At 42.4% G+C, this 17359-nt stretch overlaps 2 protein-coding genes across 4 annotated transcripts in view; one reads left to right on the top strand and one right to left on the bottom strand.

Moving 5' to 3' along the window:
• Positions 1–7357, bottom strand: part of LOC110986432 (dynein axonemal heavy chain 12-like) — a 48711-nt gene extending 41354 nt beyond the window's left edge. For 2 of the 3 annotated variants that reach the window (XM_087135284.1, XM_087135285.1), the window contains exons 1-10: positions 7195–7357; positions 5217–5510; positions 4493–4519; positions 3880–4069; positions 3438–3513; positions 2734–2926; positions 2141–2302; positions 1095–1440; positions 721–812; positions 156–334 (exon numbers count right to left, since the gene is read on the bottom strand). In XM_087135284.1, coding sequence (XP_086991410.1) covers positions 156–334; positions 721–812; positions 1095–1440; positions 2141–2302; positions 2734–2926; positions 3438–3513; positions 3880–4069; positions 4493–4519; positions 5217–5510 — 1559 coding nt within the window. In that variant the 5' untranslated portion in view covers positions 7195–7357. The remainder of the gene's footprint in view (positions 1–155; positions 335–720; positions 813–1094; positions 1441–2140; positions 2303–2733; positions 2927–3437; positions 3514–3879; positions 4070–4492; positions 4520–5216; positions 5511–7194) is intronic. The other variant, XM_087135286.1, reaches the window with a different exon arrangement.
• A 123-nt stretch (positions 7358–7480) lies between these two features.
• LOC147799285 (IQ motif and ubiquitin-like domain-containing protein) lies at positions 7481–17302 on the top strand. Its single transcript, XM_087135288.1, has 12 exons — positions 7481–7636; positions 9022–9822; positions 10196–10330; positions 10660–10827; positions 11249–11577; positions 11782–11992; positions 12627–12802; positions 13360–13530; positions 13854–14030; positions 14641–14889; positions 15267–15452; positions 15790–17302. The coding sequence occupies exons 2-12, from the start codon at positions 9048–9050 to the stop codon at positions 15952–15954; spliced, it is 2742 nt and encodes a 913-aa protein (XP_086991414.1). The 5' UTR covers positions 7481–7636; positions 9022–9047; the 3' UTR covers positions 15955–17302.
• Positions 17303–17359: the final 57 nt, after the last annotated feature.

Genomic DNA, 17359 nt, shown 5'->3' with positions numbered 1-17359 from the left:
GGCTAGTGAAGTTGAAATCCACTAAACCAGCATTTAAACCAAACCTATACCAAAGCAGTGCACTAGCAAAATCCCCACATATATCATCTAGGCAATTTCACCATAAACTCTCCGGCTACTGAGCACGTATCCAATTGCAGGTCTTAACCGCTAACCTTTCATTTTCCTTCCTGTGGTCAGAGGCCATTCTGTCCAGCAGCATGTCAGCAAAGCTCCTAGACTTTTCAGCTAGTCCACGTTTGAGATCCTCACAGTCAAGACGCACCATGTCAAAGTGTACAATGCTATCCTGGAGGATAATCTCCCTGGCTTTGCTGCGGAACTCCTCAATCAACTACAAAGAACAACAAGTGGGCATTCCTCTATTTCACACCCCACAATGCAATGAATTTCCTTCATTCTTACTCAAATTTCAAAATCAAAATCACTTGAAATCTACTAAACCAGCATTCAAACCAAACCTATTCAAAATTACGCTCACAGGATGCTGAGAATTAAAGATGACCCATGCAGAGCAAGACGAGTAACTCATTATGTGACTCACAAGACTGAATACTCTTTGATGAAAATTGTTCACAGCGCATACAGGAAGAACATTCCCATCCTTCTCAATGCTGTTGTCTTCCACATTCAATGATACAAGTTCAAACTGGAGAGTCGACCAATTGTATTCTTTGATTCCCAGCTCCTGACTGATCCACTGATATCCGTTTTCATTACCTTGCAGTACTCATCAAATGTGTGGTCTTCGGCCATGAAAGCTTGGACTTTACTCAGTGCCTCACCATTGCATAAGTACTCATATCTGTCCACTGAAACAAAAAAGAGAAAACAAAAACATTTGGTTTTATTCAGTACTGATTCTGCAGTAACATCTTTTAAAACTCTCAGCTTACAGGGAATACCTTGCAAAATGTAAAAACTTCTAAGGAGGAATTTTGATGGCACCTCATTTAAAACTTGTTGATAGGTTATATGGTGACTTGAAGGAACCCTGTCATGGACCAGACTTTCTCCTGGGCTAATCTAATTCATAAGGTTTCCTAATGATTTCTTTATATGAATAGGACAGAAGATTGTTTTGTGAAACTCACGGTAGGACTGAAGATGCTCTGTTGGCCCCTCAAAGTTCAGCTTACAGGCCTCTTTCAGTTTCCTCTTGGCTTCGGCCACGATGTGATCGGCAATGGCCACGTCAATGTTGCTGAGATCGTTAGTGCCGGAGAGCCAGGATTGGACGGTGGGCACACCCTGCATGGTCTTGGTCAGCTGGCCGATTACAAACAAAAGGCAGTCCTCCAGGTCCGAGTAGTAGGGGTAGAACTCCATCTTGTCGTTGTCGTAGGTCAGCTCCATCTTGAAGATGGGGAGGCGGGACTTGTCGGCTGGGTCAAAGAGGTCCACCCAGGCATCGATGGACCGGACTATGAGATCTTTCAACTATACGATGAGTGGGGTGGGGGATAATGATACATCATGAGTGTGTTGCTATTTTAGCCTGGACTATTCTATAAACTGCTCACATTTCACAGTCTGCCATCATAAATGACAATACAATCATTGTCGTTTTATGGAGAAGCCCTTTGAAATTCCCTTGCGTCTTTTACTAGGCACTGGACAAATTCCATCCAAATTCAACACTGCCTGTGCAGTCCACATTGCTTGTGGTAAAGTCCACCACTGAAGCGAAGATCTGTGTTGATGGATTTCCTTGATGTCAGCCAAAATGCACTGAATGCCTCAGGACTGCTTCAGGCCTCCTGGACTAAGTCCATCATACCCTATCAACAAGTGGTCACCTTAGACCTCAACCTAGTCCATCCAAACCACATAAATCAGTGGTATGGATTTTGATGGAGTTGGGGTGATTGGGGTTAAGTGTAAACAACTAGATCACAGATGACAAGACATTGTTTCTCATTTTTCCCTTACAGACTAAGCACAGGCACTTATCACCAAGAACAGAATTGAACAATGGACTGACCAGGAGGCAAATACTTTCCTTCCATCGAGTACAGGCCCTCTTTGGTAAAGGTAAAAGATGCACACTATGGCATGTTGATCAATGACCAAAACCCCAATTTTTTTTCCGAGGAGAAGGGGTTGCTGCAGGTTAACAGCCTTGTGGGTGAGTACAGACCTGGTTTGATATGAGAGTGGATGTGCAGTTGTAGAACGACTCTAGTTCCTCTGGGTGGACGTCGGCAAAGTTCTTCCTGTCAACGAAGACGTTGAGGACCTCTGGCCACCAACTGTGCATCTGCTTCTCCTCCATCTTCTCACACTCTAAGATGACGTTATTCTGTTGGGAAGAAATAACAGTCGTAAGAGAAGCTCAAAAAAAGGAAGCAAACACTGTTTTAAGGGAGGGTCTGTATGAGACGTCAAACGTAGGTGAAACATGCAATATCACCCACTTTGGAGGATACATCCTGTCTAAAGCACCTGAAGGAGATCAAACATTAGAATACTTTATCTTACTGGTACTCAGATATGTAAAAAAAGACCTCTGCAAACTGCTTGCGGACTAAAGCAACCTGAAATGTACATAAACATCAGATGGTCTGATGTTTGGATGCTGGCAGAATCATCGACAAAACAATCAAGCACAACAGCATCTGGATTCCACCAAACCTTGATAATATGCATCTTTGAATAACTGGTTTTCCGAAAAGAGCTGACCCTTATTCAAAGGGAGATTTTCAGTGAGGCTTACTTCAGATATGACATTACCTTGAGGTGTTCGCATTCCACTGGTCCTTGGGACCTCAGGTTGCTGAGGTCCACCAAGATCAGTCGGCCCAGGCTGTTCTGGCAAAGTCGTAGCACCGTCTGCATGGATGGATGTGTGATGTGCAAGGACCTGGTCATGAGCTCCCGAGCTTCCACAAAGCTCTCATGCCATGGTCTGGAGTAGTCCAGCCCTCTGAAATATCAATAAAACACTTGTCTTTACAATAAAAAGATTACGTCATGGCTCCTTTATGTAAATCACAAATCCGCACATTGTACTTATGTAGACCAATCAGAAGTAGTGTGCAAGCTGCTGTACAAAATGACCATTCCTTGATGGTTTTCTGAACTTCTCTAATAAAGGGAAGCCTTGTAATAGGGTCTATATTCATAACTAGCACCTCCTTGCTGAAAAAGAAGAGTCAAGGTGGTAGGTAAAATTCCAACTTGGTGCAAGGCACATGCACTATTTAAAGGTCAACAGAGATTGGTCGCTACAGTCTAATCAGACACAATGTCACAGTTACTGTTCAAAATACCGTAATTGTTATCGATGCAACAGAGACCTACGGATCCTAACAAATACACAATTTGAATGAAAATGGCTTTTTCCATTGGAGACAAACTCAAGAACAAATTGGGACGGAAAACCAGCAGGACTAAAAAGGGATTCAGTCAACTGGATTTGGGAAGAGATGACTCACACTGGTTCCTCTGGCAGTTCGCCAATGTTGATATTTTCCAAGCCTTTGATGTCTGGTTTGATGAGCACGTGTTGAACTGGAGAAATAAAAAGTGTCAAGGAACTTCTAAGAATATCTTTCAAGTTGTTATGGCACAGGCTCTAATCCATTTATGCCAACGAGAAGAGTGGTAATCCTGTCAATCACAATCCCGTTCACAAGAATTAGACCATCATTAACGACAAAATGAGACTTTTACTGCATAAATAGCAGGAGACAGAATATGCTGAGATAATTAGTGGTTACTGTGTTTCAAAACTTAGCATACAGCTTGGTGCATTTGCAGGCATTACCCATCAAATTCTTTTTGGAGTGTTTCATAGCCAACATTGAGGAAACTTTATGAAATGCAAACGGTACTTGGAACAAGCACATCCCTCTAACAACAAAGGAACCGGCATACCCATAGACTTCTTCATACTACTGGTCCAATTCTCCTTCACTTCTTGGAAGAGCTCCTCGATGAACTCCTGCATCTTGGGATTCTGGGTGAGGTGGTCTGGGATCAGACTCAGTATGTCCTGGAACCAGTGCGGCTCCATGGTGGTCACCGGACTACTCTCCACGCACTGCTTCATGAAGAGATAATTTTGCTGCGGGCACAGAGGTTCATAACAGCCATTGTTAATATACACAAAGCAAACAAACACAAAATACAGTCTAAACAAGCAATTAACGTGGAATGCTTTTTTCATATAAGTGAGGAGGTTTGCAAATTTCACAAATTAACCTGATGATTTGTGATGTTATCTTGGAGGTGTCTTTAATGGGGGCATGGGCGAGCAGTAAGGTTAAGTTAACACATCAAATGTTTTCTTGCAATAACAGCCTTAAATTTATTTCGAACAAATTTGTAATCATTGCATCAATTTAGATCACTGCAATTTTGGTAAAGATGGCTCTTTCCTGTAAACGCAGAGTGTCTTAGCTCTCTCAAAAATTATACATTTCATTTTCCACTATGAAACCTGGGCGATGGCTAGCTTGTAGATGGGGAAGCCTTTATTTCAACTTACCCTGTGCATACGATCCTTGCTCATCATCTGTATGTTAGTGAGTGATAATAACGGGGAGGGATGGAATTGACACCAAAATGGAGAATTACAGGGGAGATGTACAAAGTTGGAAGTTTGAGACGAAAAGGAGTTGGATTTGAGTTGGCGTTAGTGATGGGTTTGGCATTTGGAAGAATTGAGTAAAGTGGCAGAGGTTGAAATCAAGGTATAATGTCAAAAAGTGGGGATGGGAGGAAAACAGCAAGAACAAAACATATGTTAGACAACAGAACTTGAAACTGGCAAAACGTAAAACATTTCACAAATCCAAAAAAATCTTCCGTTTTTATAATAGGAATGAAGGTAATTAGAAACTGAGAAACCAACAAATTCAACAAATGTGGTCACTGAACAAATATCCAACATGCAAACATGCAGAAACACAAAGCACATTTTAAAATACCATTTGGCAAAATTCTGCTTTGATAAACAGCCTATTAAGCAAAATTTGCAAAGCTACTTAGCACTAAACCTTTGGTAAGCCATGAAAATATTACACCAAACCACATGTTCAATGTTATATATTTGAGTTGTGACTAGTTCCGACCTTTTCAGGTTTAGCACGTACAAGTGACAAGCTTAGAAACCCTATGAAATTACCAGTAGTCCCTAATCTCAGTTGCAAAACCAAAGTTGAAAAACAAATTGAGAAATCTCAAGGAGAAGGGAATGGAAGTCTCCTTACAGATGTCGGGTAAGATGGATTCTGCGCCGTGGGTGGCCTCTTTCGGTTGCTGTCTCCAATGTCCAGCTCCACCTCCTTAGCATTCTTGTACAGGATGTCTGTCAACAGGCCTTGCATCTCTTTGGCTCGCCGGTGCTTCATCAGCTTGCTCTGGCTGTAGTCTTTGTTGCTGGAGGACAGCACACTGGCTGGGGTGTTAATTGGGGGCAGGCGGGGCACACCATTGGCAAGGGGCTTGGTGCCATTCTGGGTTCCCCTGGATCCCGCTTGGTGGCCATTGACACGAGCTGCCATCTGAAATACAAATCACGAATTAGGGCGAAGGGTCTGCATGTACGTGCTTGTAAATGTTACATGTATACATCAGGACAGTTGATTCATCAGGTGGTTTGCATTGATAAATAAAAAACTGATGAATGATTCAACAGATTTTTGCAACACAAAGGATAATTTCCTGGATTGACTTTACGTTCAAATTCCATGAGCTTTATGACAAACCAAAGCCAAGTGGAATGGCCCATTCAGCATCTCAAAACCACTCTTACCAATGCACATATGTGCATTACATGTATTTGTATGACTAGGCTTCTGAAGCTGGTATCCAAAACAGTACAGTTGACAACATACAGAAACACTTTTGTAAAGACCTGGACACTGTCAAACTACAGAACTTACAAAAGTTACCTCTTGATGAAGAGGTGGCAACAGGTACATGTACAAAACACAAAAAGTGACCTTTCCCAGGAAGCCATTGTGATTGTGTTCCCTGAATTTTAAATGTAATCTGTTAAATTAGGTGATGCCAGACTGTTTGGGCTTCCAATCCTCACTTTTAATTTGTTTTTCTTAAATGTGACTCAACACATTTAAATATATTTCATCACAAATTTTGAATTATTCAAAATGTAAAACTGGCATTAATTTGAAATTAACTCTGATTTTGTTACTTTTACTGTGAGGTTCCAAAAATCAAGTTAACCTCACTTTCGATTCAAGATGACCACACACAAATGCAGTCTATTCTTTCATAGGAAAAACTACTGAATGGGACAATGGGAGTTATCCTAAAGTACTGGCTAGCAAAAAATGGCATCAAGAACCACAAGATAAGTAATTTTACATGACTATTAGGTCCTACTAGTAGGCCCTCGCCAAGATAGTCTTGCAGAGGCTACATGCATGCTTTCAGGGTGACTTCAACACCTAAAACTTCTCATCTTACAATCTTTATACATTTGTACAGTTATAACATGTTTACAGTTTAAAAGGGTACTTTAGATTTAGGACTATTAACGTTAGTATTCTCATATGGGAGCAGTCCAACATGAAATACGATCAATTCTAAGTAGAGAGACTATTCTTGTGAGAAATAAAGTTACAATAGCGTCATGATCTCGAAGGAAAGGCACTTTATAAATCCTATGGGAAACCATTACATTAAAGAAAATGCAGACTTGTGGACATAGCCTAGCCTAAGTCAGTAAAATTACACGTACACATTGTTGGGTAGCTTTAAGGTCAGAAGGTACGTGTACTTAGGCCTATTTGGGGGAAATGAAATCCTTCAACACCTAAAACTTCTCATCTTGCAATCTTTATACTACATGGTAGTCCACCCTGAGGCCTGAGTTCTGACACACCATGGAGGTAGGAAACCTCCATCATCCATGCAATGACAGACACTGACAGACTAGTCTGTCATTGTCTATGTGTCAACCTAATTCTATTCATCATTAACACTATAGCATGCATATACAAAAGTAATAAAGCAAGGCAAGCATCTGTATCATTGATGTTTGGACGAACAAGCCCGATGATAAACTTGGGTAACATTAATAGTTCATTGTTGTTCACGTATCACATCGGCCTCGGCAAAACAAGATTGTTTACAAAATGGCGACTTCCATGAACCCCAAATTCTGAACTTAAACCCACTACACAATGACCGACAAATTTGTACTGGCGAGATGTCACTTACCTTTTCTACGTGTGATCAAGTAAAGGGATCTCCCTTGTAGATTCTGTAGCACTACTTTCGATTCATGGCTGAAACTGCAATAAAAGAAAAGATTTTCAAACTATCTGAATTCTCCAACTCATTCAGCCCGACTTTTCAATCATTTATCTCGTCGCCAGGGTGAATTCCGAACTTTACCGAACAGGGCACAAGTTATGTTCGGTAACTCCCGTGAATGAGGTCAAAGGCCAGAGAATGAAGGTCATCATCATAACGCGAGCGCTAAGCAACGTGACGTCACCATAATAATGCATGCAGCAGCACAGCAGTGCTAGTGGTGCATTGCATTGGCGGACAAGATCTGTCTTCTCTTAACTAACGTGAACAATTTTGTGATTTTCTCAAAGGAACATCTGGGAAAAAGTTTTTGTGTTGTGTTCTCAGTGGCATAACCTTCAGACAGGTATGTTTTAACGAAGTCACAATCGGGAAAATCCGTTGAATTACGATTCCAATCCAAGTTAGATTGACCGGTGCAACTCAACATGCTCAAGTCAAGTACATTTAGGCCTACTATCGGGACATCTCGTACTAGGCCTACCCGAGACAACTCGTGTCCAGGACATCTCGTACCCAAAATTTCACAACTGGGACAACTCGTACCCGAGACATCTCATACCCAGGGCATGTCATACCCAGGACATGTTGTACCTGGGACACTTCGCACCTGGAAAAAATGTGATCTGCTGAGGCTAAATGAGGTTGGGGAGATCGAAACATAGAGGGTGCGTTTGTGCAGTTAGCCTACTCCTGTTAACACGACTAGGATGCGTGCGCATTACACTCGGGTACAGGAGTATATTCCCCCTCTAGCGAGAGTATGCTCTCGCTGACCCTTGGGGTGTAATCCAGCCGTTTGAGCACCAAGGTTTCTGGTGGCCTTCAAGTACCTGACCGGACCTGTGTCCTGAATAAACTAAACTTCTCTTTTCAGAGCCGCATATTCCCCAAAGAGATTGATTAAATGTCTGCAATTAATTGGCCTACACAAAACAGGTGGCTCTTTTTAGAGCGACAAATGTTTAATTATTAAAAGAGAGCGAAATTAGGCCTACGTGGAATGCTTTTCCATGTTTCGTTTTCTTTCTCAATTGATTTACGAGTTGTCCCAGGTACGAATTGTCTCGGGTACGACATGTCCAACATTCTTACAAAAGTACATGTAGGCATATAAGAGTGAACACGATGAAACGACTGTACCACCAGAGCTGTGTAAAGTTTGTAAAAGCGTCATAGGCGTACACCAGTTCTGGAAGTAGGCCTAATAGTTTGTGTTTGGCCTTAACTATTTCAAATCGATTTTCGGGAAAAGAGGCTCACATATTTTTCAACTATTTTTTCTTTGTACTTTTTGAAGTGATCTTGAAGAGGATGTCATATTAAGAGACATTTTTATATAGCCTAAGTTTGAATTCCATCGGACTCTGCAAAGCAAAGAAATACTGATTTAAATCAGGGATATTTTGAGGTATTTTGATATGTTTTTGTACTTGTAATGGAGAGCAAAATAATTTTTTGTACACAAAAATGAGTGTGGATTTTGACTAAAAAGCTTAAAATTTACATTTCTACATTTCCCTAAAATGTTTGTTCTTATTCGTGCCTTATTTCAATGAATGAAATGCTGGCTTTGCTTGAAATTGAAATTTGAAATTAAACATGTTAAATAGAGGAGCTAGAGCCTATGGAAAAGACAAATTTAAATCACAATTTCCTATTTAAGAAAATGAGTTCCCAATAAACAGTGGCAGTGCCCTCGCTCATTTTTGCATGTCCATACCTACCCAGAAACGGAACTTGGTGGCTTACCAATCATGGCAGACGATAACAGCCAGGTACCAACAGAGCCGACAGAGGTGGATAAGGAACAACAAACAGACGAACCCAGTGAAGTCACAGAGAGTGCAGCCCAAGAGCCAGGGAGTGCTGCAGACGTAGAAACAACAGCAGAAAATGAGACAGCACAGGAAGGTGAACCAGTTAGTCAGGATAAACCTCCTGAAATTGGAGATGACGCATCCACTGAACAACCAGCTCCAGCCCCACAGGAGGTGAAACAACCAGAGGAAGAAACAACACAGAATGAGACAATGGGTGAACAGGAGGTTGGAGGTGAGGAGGAAGAGGTCAAGGGTCAAGACCAAGCTGTTGCTGACCAGGACCAAGAAGCTTCCAGGGCAGAACTTGAGACAGAGGGACAAGATCTGGCCACCGATAAGGAGGTAGCAGGTCAAGATCAGGATGTCGCAGTGGCTGGACAGGATCAAGAGGACGAAAGGCAAAACCAAGAGGTCAAAGGTCAGGAGGAGGATAAGGAGGGTGAGACCGCAGGAGAGACAGCCGTCGTCTCAGCCCAGGAGGAAAGTAAAGAAGCAAGTTCGGAGAAGGAGAAACCACAGGAGGCTTTTGAGGAGGCGGTTGATGTGCAGCAAGAACCAGGGCAAGATGAATCAAGAGATGCTGAGAGGACCGCATCCCAAGTGGAGCGGGAAACGGTTGGCATGGAGACTGAGCAGACAGATGAGCAACACGAAGTTGACCCTCACGCTGCCTCACCCATGCCCGATCCTCTCAATGCTACGGCAACAGGTAACTTGTCAAAACCTTCAAACTATTCATTAACTGCTGTAATCAGGCTTGTCTAGCAACTTAGTTTTGTGAAAGAAATCGTATAGGGAAACTGACTAGGTGCTTAGGAATGATTAGAAAGACGCACAAAGAAATTGGCTGGAGCAGCGGCCTCTGGAATACCGTACCAGTGCTCTACCAACTAAGCTACCCAGCCCTATGTTGGTGGCTCTTCCCATTTGTCAATATCTCTGTTCGGGGGGTGCTAGCCAGAAGCCATTAACCCCGACACATGGAATAATGCGCCCAATAGCCAAGTTTTGTTTTTCAGGATGTTGTTACATTCAGTTTTCAGTGCTTTATCCACATATCTTTTTGTTCTGTGTTTTTCCAGTGAAATTTGTGTTGATGCCTAGCGGGCAGGTGACTACAATGGCGTGCGCTCTGAGTCAGACTATGCAGCAGCTACGCGCTCACTTTGCCAGTGAGCTACGCATGCTGGCGGACCATCTGGTCTTCATGTATGACGGTACGTATGTGTCCAAAATGTACATATTTGCTCTAAACATATGTCAATCTCTATTACTCAATGGTTGGTTTTTGCTTCATGCCCAAAACAAAAGTAAAGCAGTCTTGATGTCATCAGTTGTTGCATCGGTAGGATTTTTGGGTTAAATTTGGTGCCCAAAATCTCAACCAAATGTGCAAGGAATACATGTATTCATTCTAAAGAATTAAAAAATCATGAAAATAGCATTTTGTTGGCTGTACACACAACAGTCATTGCCTCTGTTGGCACATACTAAACAAGGTTTTGTTTATATCCAACTGACAAAACCCCCTCTTTTCCATTTTTAGGGTCAAATGTCAAGGATGAATTGACCCTTCATGATCTTGGCGTTGGACCGAATGGTGCTGTCCAGATGGAGATCTCGTCGGCTGACCCAGAGAATAATCCCCTGAAAGCCCTCAAACCAAAGCCCTCATACATCATGCCCGACGTCATTACGGTTAAAGTTCAAAGAGGTGTGTACAAGTTCATGTACAACGAAATCTCTAAATTAGTTTTTACAACAACTTTAGGCGTCAAGAAGATAGAAGAATTGATCATTTCCTAAAATAGATTTTAATACAAACGCATACAAACACAAAGAGCCCTCAATATTTTTTTCATTATGATTTTTCTTTATCCTATTTTGTTAGAGTTCATTTTTTTTCTTTTCCGGAATGCTTGCAAGGTTTTCTCTATAAAATTGCACCCAATCTTGACTTTCACCTCGGATGGTTGGTTTGTTAGTCTAGTACAGGTTTTAAAAAATTTATGTCAATTTTTCACATTTTAAGAGGGATAGGACAACCTTTGATGACTGTGGTGAGATTCTGACGTTTTGAATTTGCCTTTGAGATATTTGCAGCTCATTTTAGAAGTTGATTATTTTTCTCACAGATGGTGTGCAGGAAGACATTGTCGTTGAGATCGAGCGTTCCATGCGGCATAAGCCATTCCTAGGTGGATTCCGCCATCGCAACACGGGGACAGAATACCACAATGCCTCGGCCCAGACCCGGCCCAAGACACGCAAGGATAACGGCATTGAGAAGTTCTGTCGCGACACCCAGACGGTCAAGCAGAAGAACATACGCCAACAAACCATGATCAACACGGCCACCCAGATGACCATGATCGGGTGCTATGTCTCAAACATGACCGATAAGCTGGTGGTGCCCGGTAGGTACCAGACCGCCGAGGAGTATCATGCCATCCGACTGAAAAAGGTGAGATGTTGCCTTTTTCTTGTGAGGAGGAAAGTCTTGACAAACAGTGTAATTGAACTATCGTGAGATTGGACAAAACTTAGTTGACATTCTTGGTTTGTAATTTATGTAATGATGTTTGACGCATATGACCGCAATCCTGAATCTGCAAAAATTCCTAAAAGCTCCAATTTCAATTGTGTCTCTTTATCTTACTGCCTACAGGTCATCATCCTGCAGTCCTACTTCCGTCGCTGGCAGGCCAAACGGCACGTGGCCAAGCTACGGGTGGACCTGGCCAAGCGGTTGGAGTGGGAGAGGCAAGAGGCCATCCGTAAGGTCAAGGAGAAGGAGGATCGCATCCGGCGGGAGTTTGAGAAACGCATGAACCCTCGCAGCAAAGAAGACTTTGACTTGCTCTACCACGCTCTGGAAAGTAAGCAGTGTCGTCAAGAGCTCTTAAGACCTTCACAAGACCAGCCCAAGACTTCCAGTCTGAATTCAAATTGCATGTTATGTCAGTGAACTTCAACAAAAGCATTCCTTTGTCATTCCTCATCCTGTTACTTGTGTGCGCCCTCGCGAATGGTCTTATGTGCCATCTCGTGTGTGGTCTTCTGATGATCTCGACTTAGACTCAGAAAATTAGCAAGGTTAAACTTCTGCAGATTAAGATGTCATCATGAGCTAATCTTAAGGTCCAATCAAGTTGCAAGCTGTTCAAATAAACTGTGACGTTGTAGGCTTTGCTTTTATTTTTTGTTGTTTCTCATCTCCTGTTGGGCCTGCCGACACGGAAGGATGGCAACAAACGTCAGGAGAGAAAACAGTAGTAACAAGTAGGGTGCATTGACACGTCAGGTGGTGTGCTCTGGGCGAATTATGTGAACGACTTTCCATGATAACATCTGCCCATCCGTGTAAAGTTAATTGCAGAACGAATTAACCGATAAAAAGATTAGCATTTACAACTTGTTGCCAACTAGTAGTGCGTCCCGCAATGGCTGTGACGTTTTGCTTGGTCATCAGTGTTTTGAGATTTGCTAACTCCTTTCTTCTGTATCTACCAGAATGGCGTAAAGAGGAGCTGGATCAGATCAACGCCACCCTCACAGGAGCCAAGCGCAAGGCCGCGCTCTGCCACCTGTTGGATCAAGAGACACAGCTGATTGCATCCATCGGTAGACACAAGCTGGAAGCTGACACCGTGAACAAACAGCAGGCCATACAAAACTTCCTGGATAAGGTAAACCCTCCAACTATTAATGCCAAAAACTCATGTTTACATCAAGGATGCCTATACACTGCTTCAAGACTGCTTCTTTTTTCAAATTCATACTCGGTATACAAAGACTGGATGTTGCTATGTTTTAAAACAAGAGCCTCTGCAGCAGGAAAGTGGTGTGCAAATCCTATTGGAGCTCTTTGGAGAGGGGTCATTCCATGAGGTTGGGCTACAATTTGTGACAATGTCCTTTGTTACATGGGTTCCGTAAAAATGAACAGCTACTTCCCTGCATGTGGATTCCAAATTATACATCTTGCAAGGCTGAATACAGAGATATGTGTGTTTCTTCCTCCATGCTTTTACGGAGCAAATGACCTATTCTACGGGTCATGACAAGTGGTACAAGTTACCCATGTAACAAGGGCACCGTCACAAATTGTGCTCCAACCTCATGGAATGACCCCGAGAAGTATGAATGGTAGGATGACAAATAGGTCCACAATTGAAGGTATTCACAAACAGGGGTGCTTACAGTAACAATGTTAATGGCCATTAATGAAATTGAATTCTGACAGGCGGCAGCACCCAAGAAGTGGCGTTCAGCTGACGGCAAGTTCACAGAGATGGACACAGCCTACACCATTAGGGCACGCGAACTACGTGATATCTACAAAAGTCTCAACATGAAGTACTTGACGCAAGATGAAAGACTAGATGTTCTACTGACGCTCAAACACACCGTGAAGGTAAACACAGCTGAAAAAAGCCTGTTTTAACGAGGCACGATACCTCTCAAAATCGAGTCTTCATATCAGAGCATATTGTGAAGAGCACAGCATCCTCCAGACATTCAAAGATGCTATATTTAACCGTCATCTGTGCTCGTCCGACTCATGACATCTGAATATTCCAGAAAGTGTCTCAGCTCCTTTGGTTGAACACAGCTCACTGCTGCAATTTTCAAACGAACACAACTAAAGACATAAACCCTCCCCAAAGAAAGAGTGTCATAGGAGCAGAATTGTGCATTCATCTTTTACTCTTGCCACTTTTGTAACTGTTTATGCAGGAGCATGACTGCAAACTGACCCAGGAGATCATAGAGTTGATTGATCGGGAGGCTGACCTCTTGATGCGAGGAGTCAAGGAGAGTAATCTTGAAGGTCTGCGTAAACGGATCGCCACTCTCTTCCTACAGTACATCAAGACGCCCACGTTCAATGCAGAAGCTGCCAGGCTGCTCAAAGTAAGTCGTGCCCAACCTCAGAGCTTTAGAGTCTTGTGACAAACAAAATCTTATTAATATCCTGACCACTTGCAGTTGTGTATTTCAATAAAGCTCTCTGGAGAAAAATCAGATCTAGCAAGTAAAAATTCTTTACTTCACTCCTTTGTGTCTTTGATGACTGACAAATAAGTTCAGGTATTGAGGAAACGGGCTGCTTGTGGAAACTTTTTTTTTTGGTATGATGTGCCCCTTGTCACTTGATGTTAAAAACATTAAATGCTAAGTTGCCCTCAGCCTCTGTTTGAGTAAAGAAAAAATTTCAAAGTCTTTCTGAGGCAGAACACAGGACCTGTCTTGTATTTCAGGAAGTCGTGTTTTTAGACATCTGTGATTTTTTGGACTGAAAGTTTCGAAAGAAATGTAAGCCCAGGAGTCATGTTGCATTTTTAATGACTTCCTAATTTTTCATTATCTCTTTTTTATACCCGTCACTGTCAGAAGTACTTCACTGTCAACGAATATGTCTTGTTGACTAGGCAAAAAGTATGCTTTTCCCTATAGACCTCTAACGAGCTAATCTTGATTCTGTCCAAGTCTTATTTCACCTGTCTCTCTTTTTCCACTGCAGGTCCCCCAGGATCCGTCCAGCCTCCGCAAGAACATCTACTTCTGCCCTAGCTGCAACAGCTACCTGCCGTCCACCGAGTTCCAGCTGGCCTCCAACTCCCGCATGGTGGGTCGCTGCCGGCGCTGCCAGAAGCTGGACAACGACGCCCGGGCCCGCCAGGATTACAGCCACTACCGCTACCTACTCAGGGCGCTGCGCAAGTCGGAGGAGGCCATGCAGGATGGCTCGCGCATCGCTTTCCTCATGCAGGTAGGAAAACGAATCTGTGTACCATCTGAAAAGGGTTCGTTGGAATTGCTGTTCTCACAGACACTTTGTTCTAAACAAATTCTTCAAGAGCTTTTTGCTTGAAAAATTTGTAGTTTGTCAGGTAATACATGTACTTTCAGTTTATATTTTTGTCAGACTTCTGAAGTTTAAGATACCAGACTGCATCACATGTTAGGTTACCCTCTGGCAAATAAAAAATCATTGGCAGTTTGGCAGTACTATTTTTTTAGGCAGCACTGCTGTCAGAATACAGTGAATGCGCTCTTGACTTCTATGGGAAAAAAAAACAGTTTGAAAAGTATCCTAACATCCTTCCAAGATTTCACCTACATTGAGTCTGGTTTGATCCTCCCCAGGAGGGTGACCTGAGATACCTGGTGGAGAACATCTGGAGCTCACAGAGCGCGCTCAGTGCCTGGAACGACCTGTACGACCTGGTGCTGGTGCGTTGGGACAAGGATGAGGAGTGGTCGCCATGGAACTGCATCCTTCTCACCAAGGATGAAGCCACCACGCATGTACAGATTGAGGAATTGGAGAAGGTAGGCACTGAGGTTAATCAAATCACGGTGGAGGGAGGGACTGAAGTTGACGGGGGCGTAGATTGATGCATTCATTACTTTATTGAATCGGTATTGTGAAATTAATGTGGAAGTTAGGTACAGTCATAGACTGAAGTCTGCCAGGAGTCTGCATTAGTCATTCAGTCCGATGTCGTGCACCAAGGTGTTTTTTGATGATGATGTGACTCTTGAATACTGGTCAAAGACTTCAAGAAGTATTCACTCTGTGGCAACTGACAAGTACACAATTAGTCAAATTCATTATTCCAATCACGTTTTTGGAGTTGCTTGTACCTTTTGTCTTTTTTTCATGCAGGGCTACGGTCGAGTTTTCTGCCACAAGGTCAATACCAAGCACACCTTGGCACGGAATTACTTCTCTCGTCTTCCGGGCATGGCAGAGCACATGAGGCAGAAGGCCGGCCAACCCAAACCGGGCACTTCTATCGTGACCCAGCCCGTGGTGCCGACCAAAGCATAGATAAACAGACCCATCAGCCTGGAGATGTTGGTGACAGCTGTCAGCTTTCACCAGGTTCAGGAATAGGGTGGAAGCGTGACCAGGATCCGAGCAAGACGGTGGACTTTGGAAATCTTCAGATTCGAGGACAGCCAGAGACACTGAGATATTGTCAAATTACATGTAACATAATCATATTCATCCTTGAGAAATTTAAACCTTCTGTCTGATCTAGAACGTACATGTACTTCCACCTCGTTTGCTTCAAAACTTTCCTCATGATGATAATTCCAGCCCTTTTCAGCTCTTGCAAAGGATCCTGGATACAGTTCACATTATGCGACAAGAAAAAGTATTTTCGTTGCATTCATTATTGGGTTTGTAGAAAACTTCCCAGATGCTGTAACATCTAAGACTTTGAATTTAACCAATGACACTTTATTGTGCTTCAAGAAAGCAGGTGCACAGTAACTGGGCTGTAAAAGCTGGTGATAAATTTTTATTTGGGTTAGGATAGGCAAGTTGTAAGTTTATTTCTACATAATGTGCTTGTCTAACAGTAAATGTAGCCATGATGTAATATGTATGCTTTCACCAAGTCCTCCAGTACTGACAGGTTATTCAGAGTCAAGGAACCGGACAGTCCAGTTTCCGTTACTTGGTAGGAGTCATTAGTTGGGACATTCAGCTAAGGTGGTGCCCCTAGATGGTGCTGTTCTGTTTACATCAACCATTTTATTGACTTTTTAACTAAAGAGGGAGTGTTTTCATTCTAATGAATGCTGCCCTCACATGTCCAGAGAATACATGAGATCTACAGTAAAAATGATTTACAGAGATTAATCCTCCTGGCATTACTTTCCATGTCAAAATAGATTGTATGATAAGTTCTTTACGTGAAGTAATACACCTGTCAAATTTATTGGAAGATGGAAAGGCCTTCGACGAAAAGTTTGTATTTTTGGTAGCACTGATATGCCTCATCTGGTTCCACTTCACGTAAAACAGCATTTTTATCTTGTTGCAAAGAAGTTTGACATAATTTTTAATTTTCTCTGACTTCATGTTCTAGTTTTATCTTCGAAGTGTACTTGTTACTAGCACAGTTTTGACGGGTCACCTTTTGAATATAAATCTGGCCCTCTGTAAATAAAATATGTAAAATACATGTAACTCAAAATTTAAGTTTGGGAACAGAGGTTAGAGTGTGCGCCGAATATTGGAACAGTCAGCTCAATAAACCAAAGTTGAGCTATTGTCTTGTATTTTTTGAACTTCGTGAAGTTAGACGATTTTAAATTGTCTTTCATGCTGGTTTGAGTGTTACCGGTTGGCAGCATTTACAATAAAAACCGTTAAGTACATGATATTTCTAGTTTCACCTCAAAAGATTGATTGTCATGGATAAATCTGTCACTGCTCTAGC

This window comes from Acanthaster planci, linkage group LG04 (assembly GCF_054643075.1).
Source record: "Acanthaster planci isolate LZ-2023a linkage group LG04, COTS_SCS, whole genome shotgun sequence".
Lineage (NCBI taxonomy): Eukaryota > Metazoa > Echinodermata > Asteroidea > Valvatida > Acanthasteridae > Acanthaster > Acanthaster planci.
This window is presented reverse-complemented; position numbering and strand designations above follow the sequence as displayed.

Excerpts from the sequence above, each read along its gene's own strand:
- LOC147799285 (XM_087135288.1), top strand. The coding sequence starts at position 9,048 with ATGGCAGACGATAACAGCCAGGTACCAACAGAGCCGACAGAGGTGGAT. Across the intron at positions 11,578-11,781 it reads ATGCCATCCGACTGAAAAAG|GTCATCATCCTGCAGTCCTA; the intron begins GTGAGATGTTGC and ends TACTGCCTACAG. Across the intron at positions 13,531-13,853 it reads CGCTCAAACACACCGTGAAG|GAGCATGACTGCAAACTGAC; the intron begins GTAAACACAGCT and ends CTGTTTATGCAG.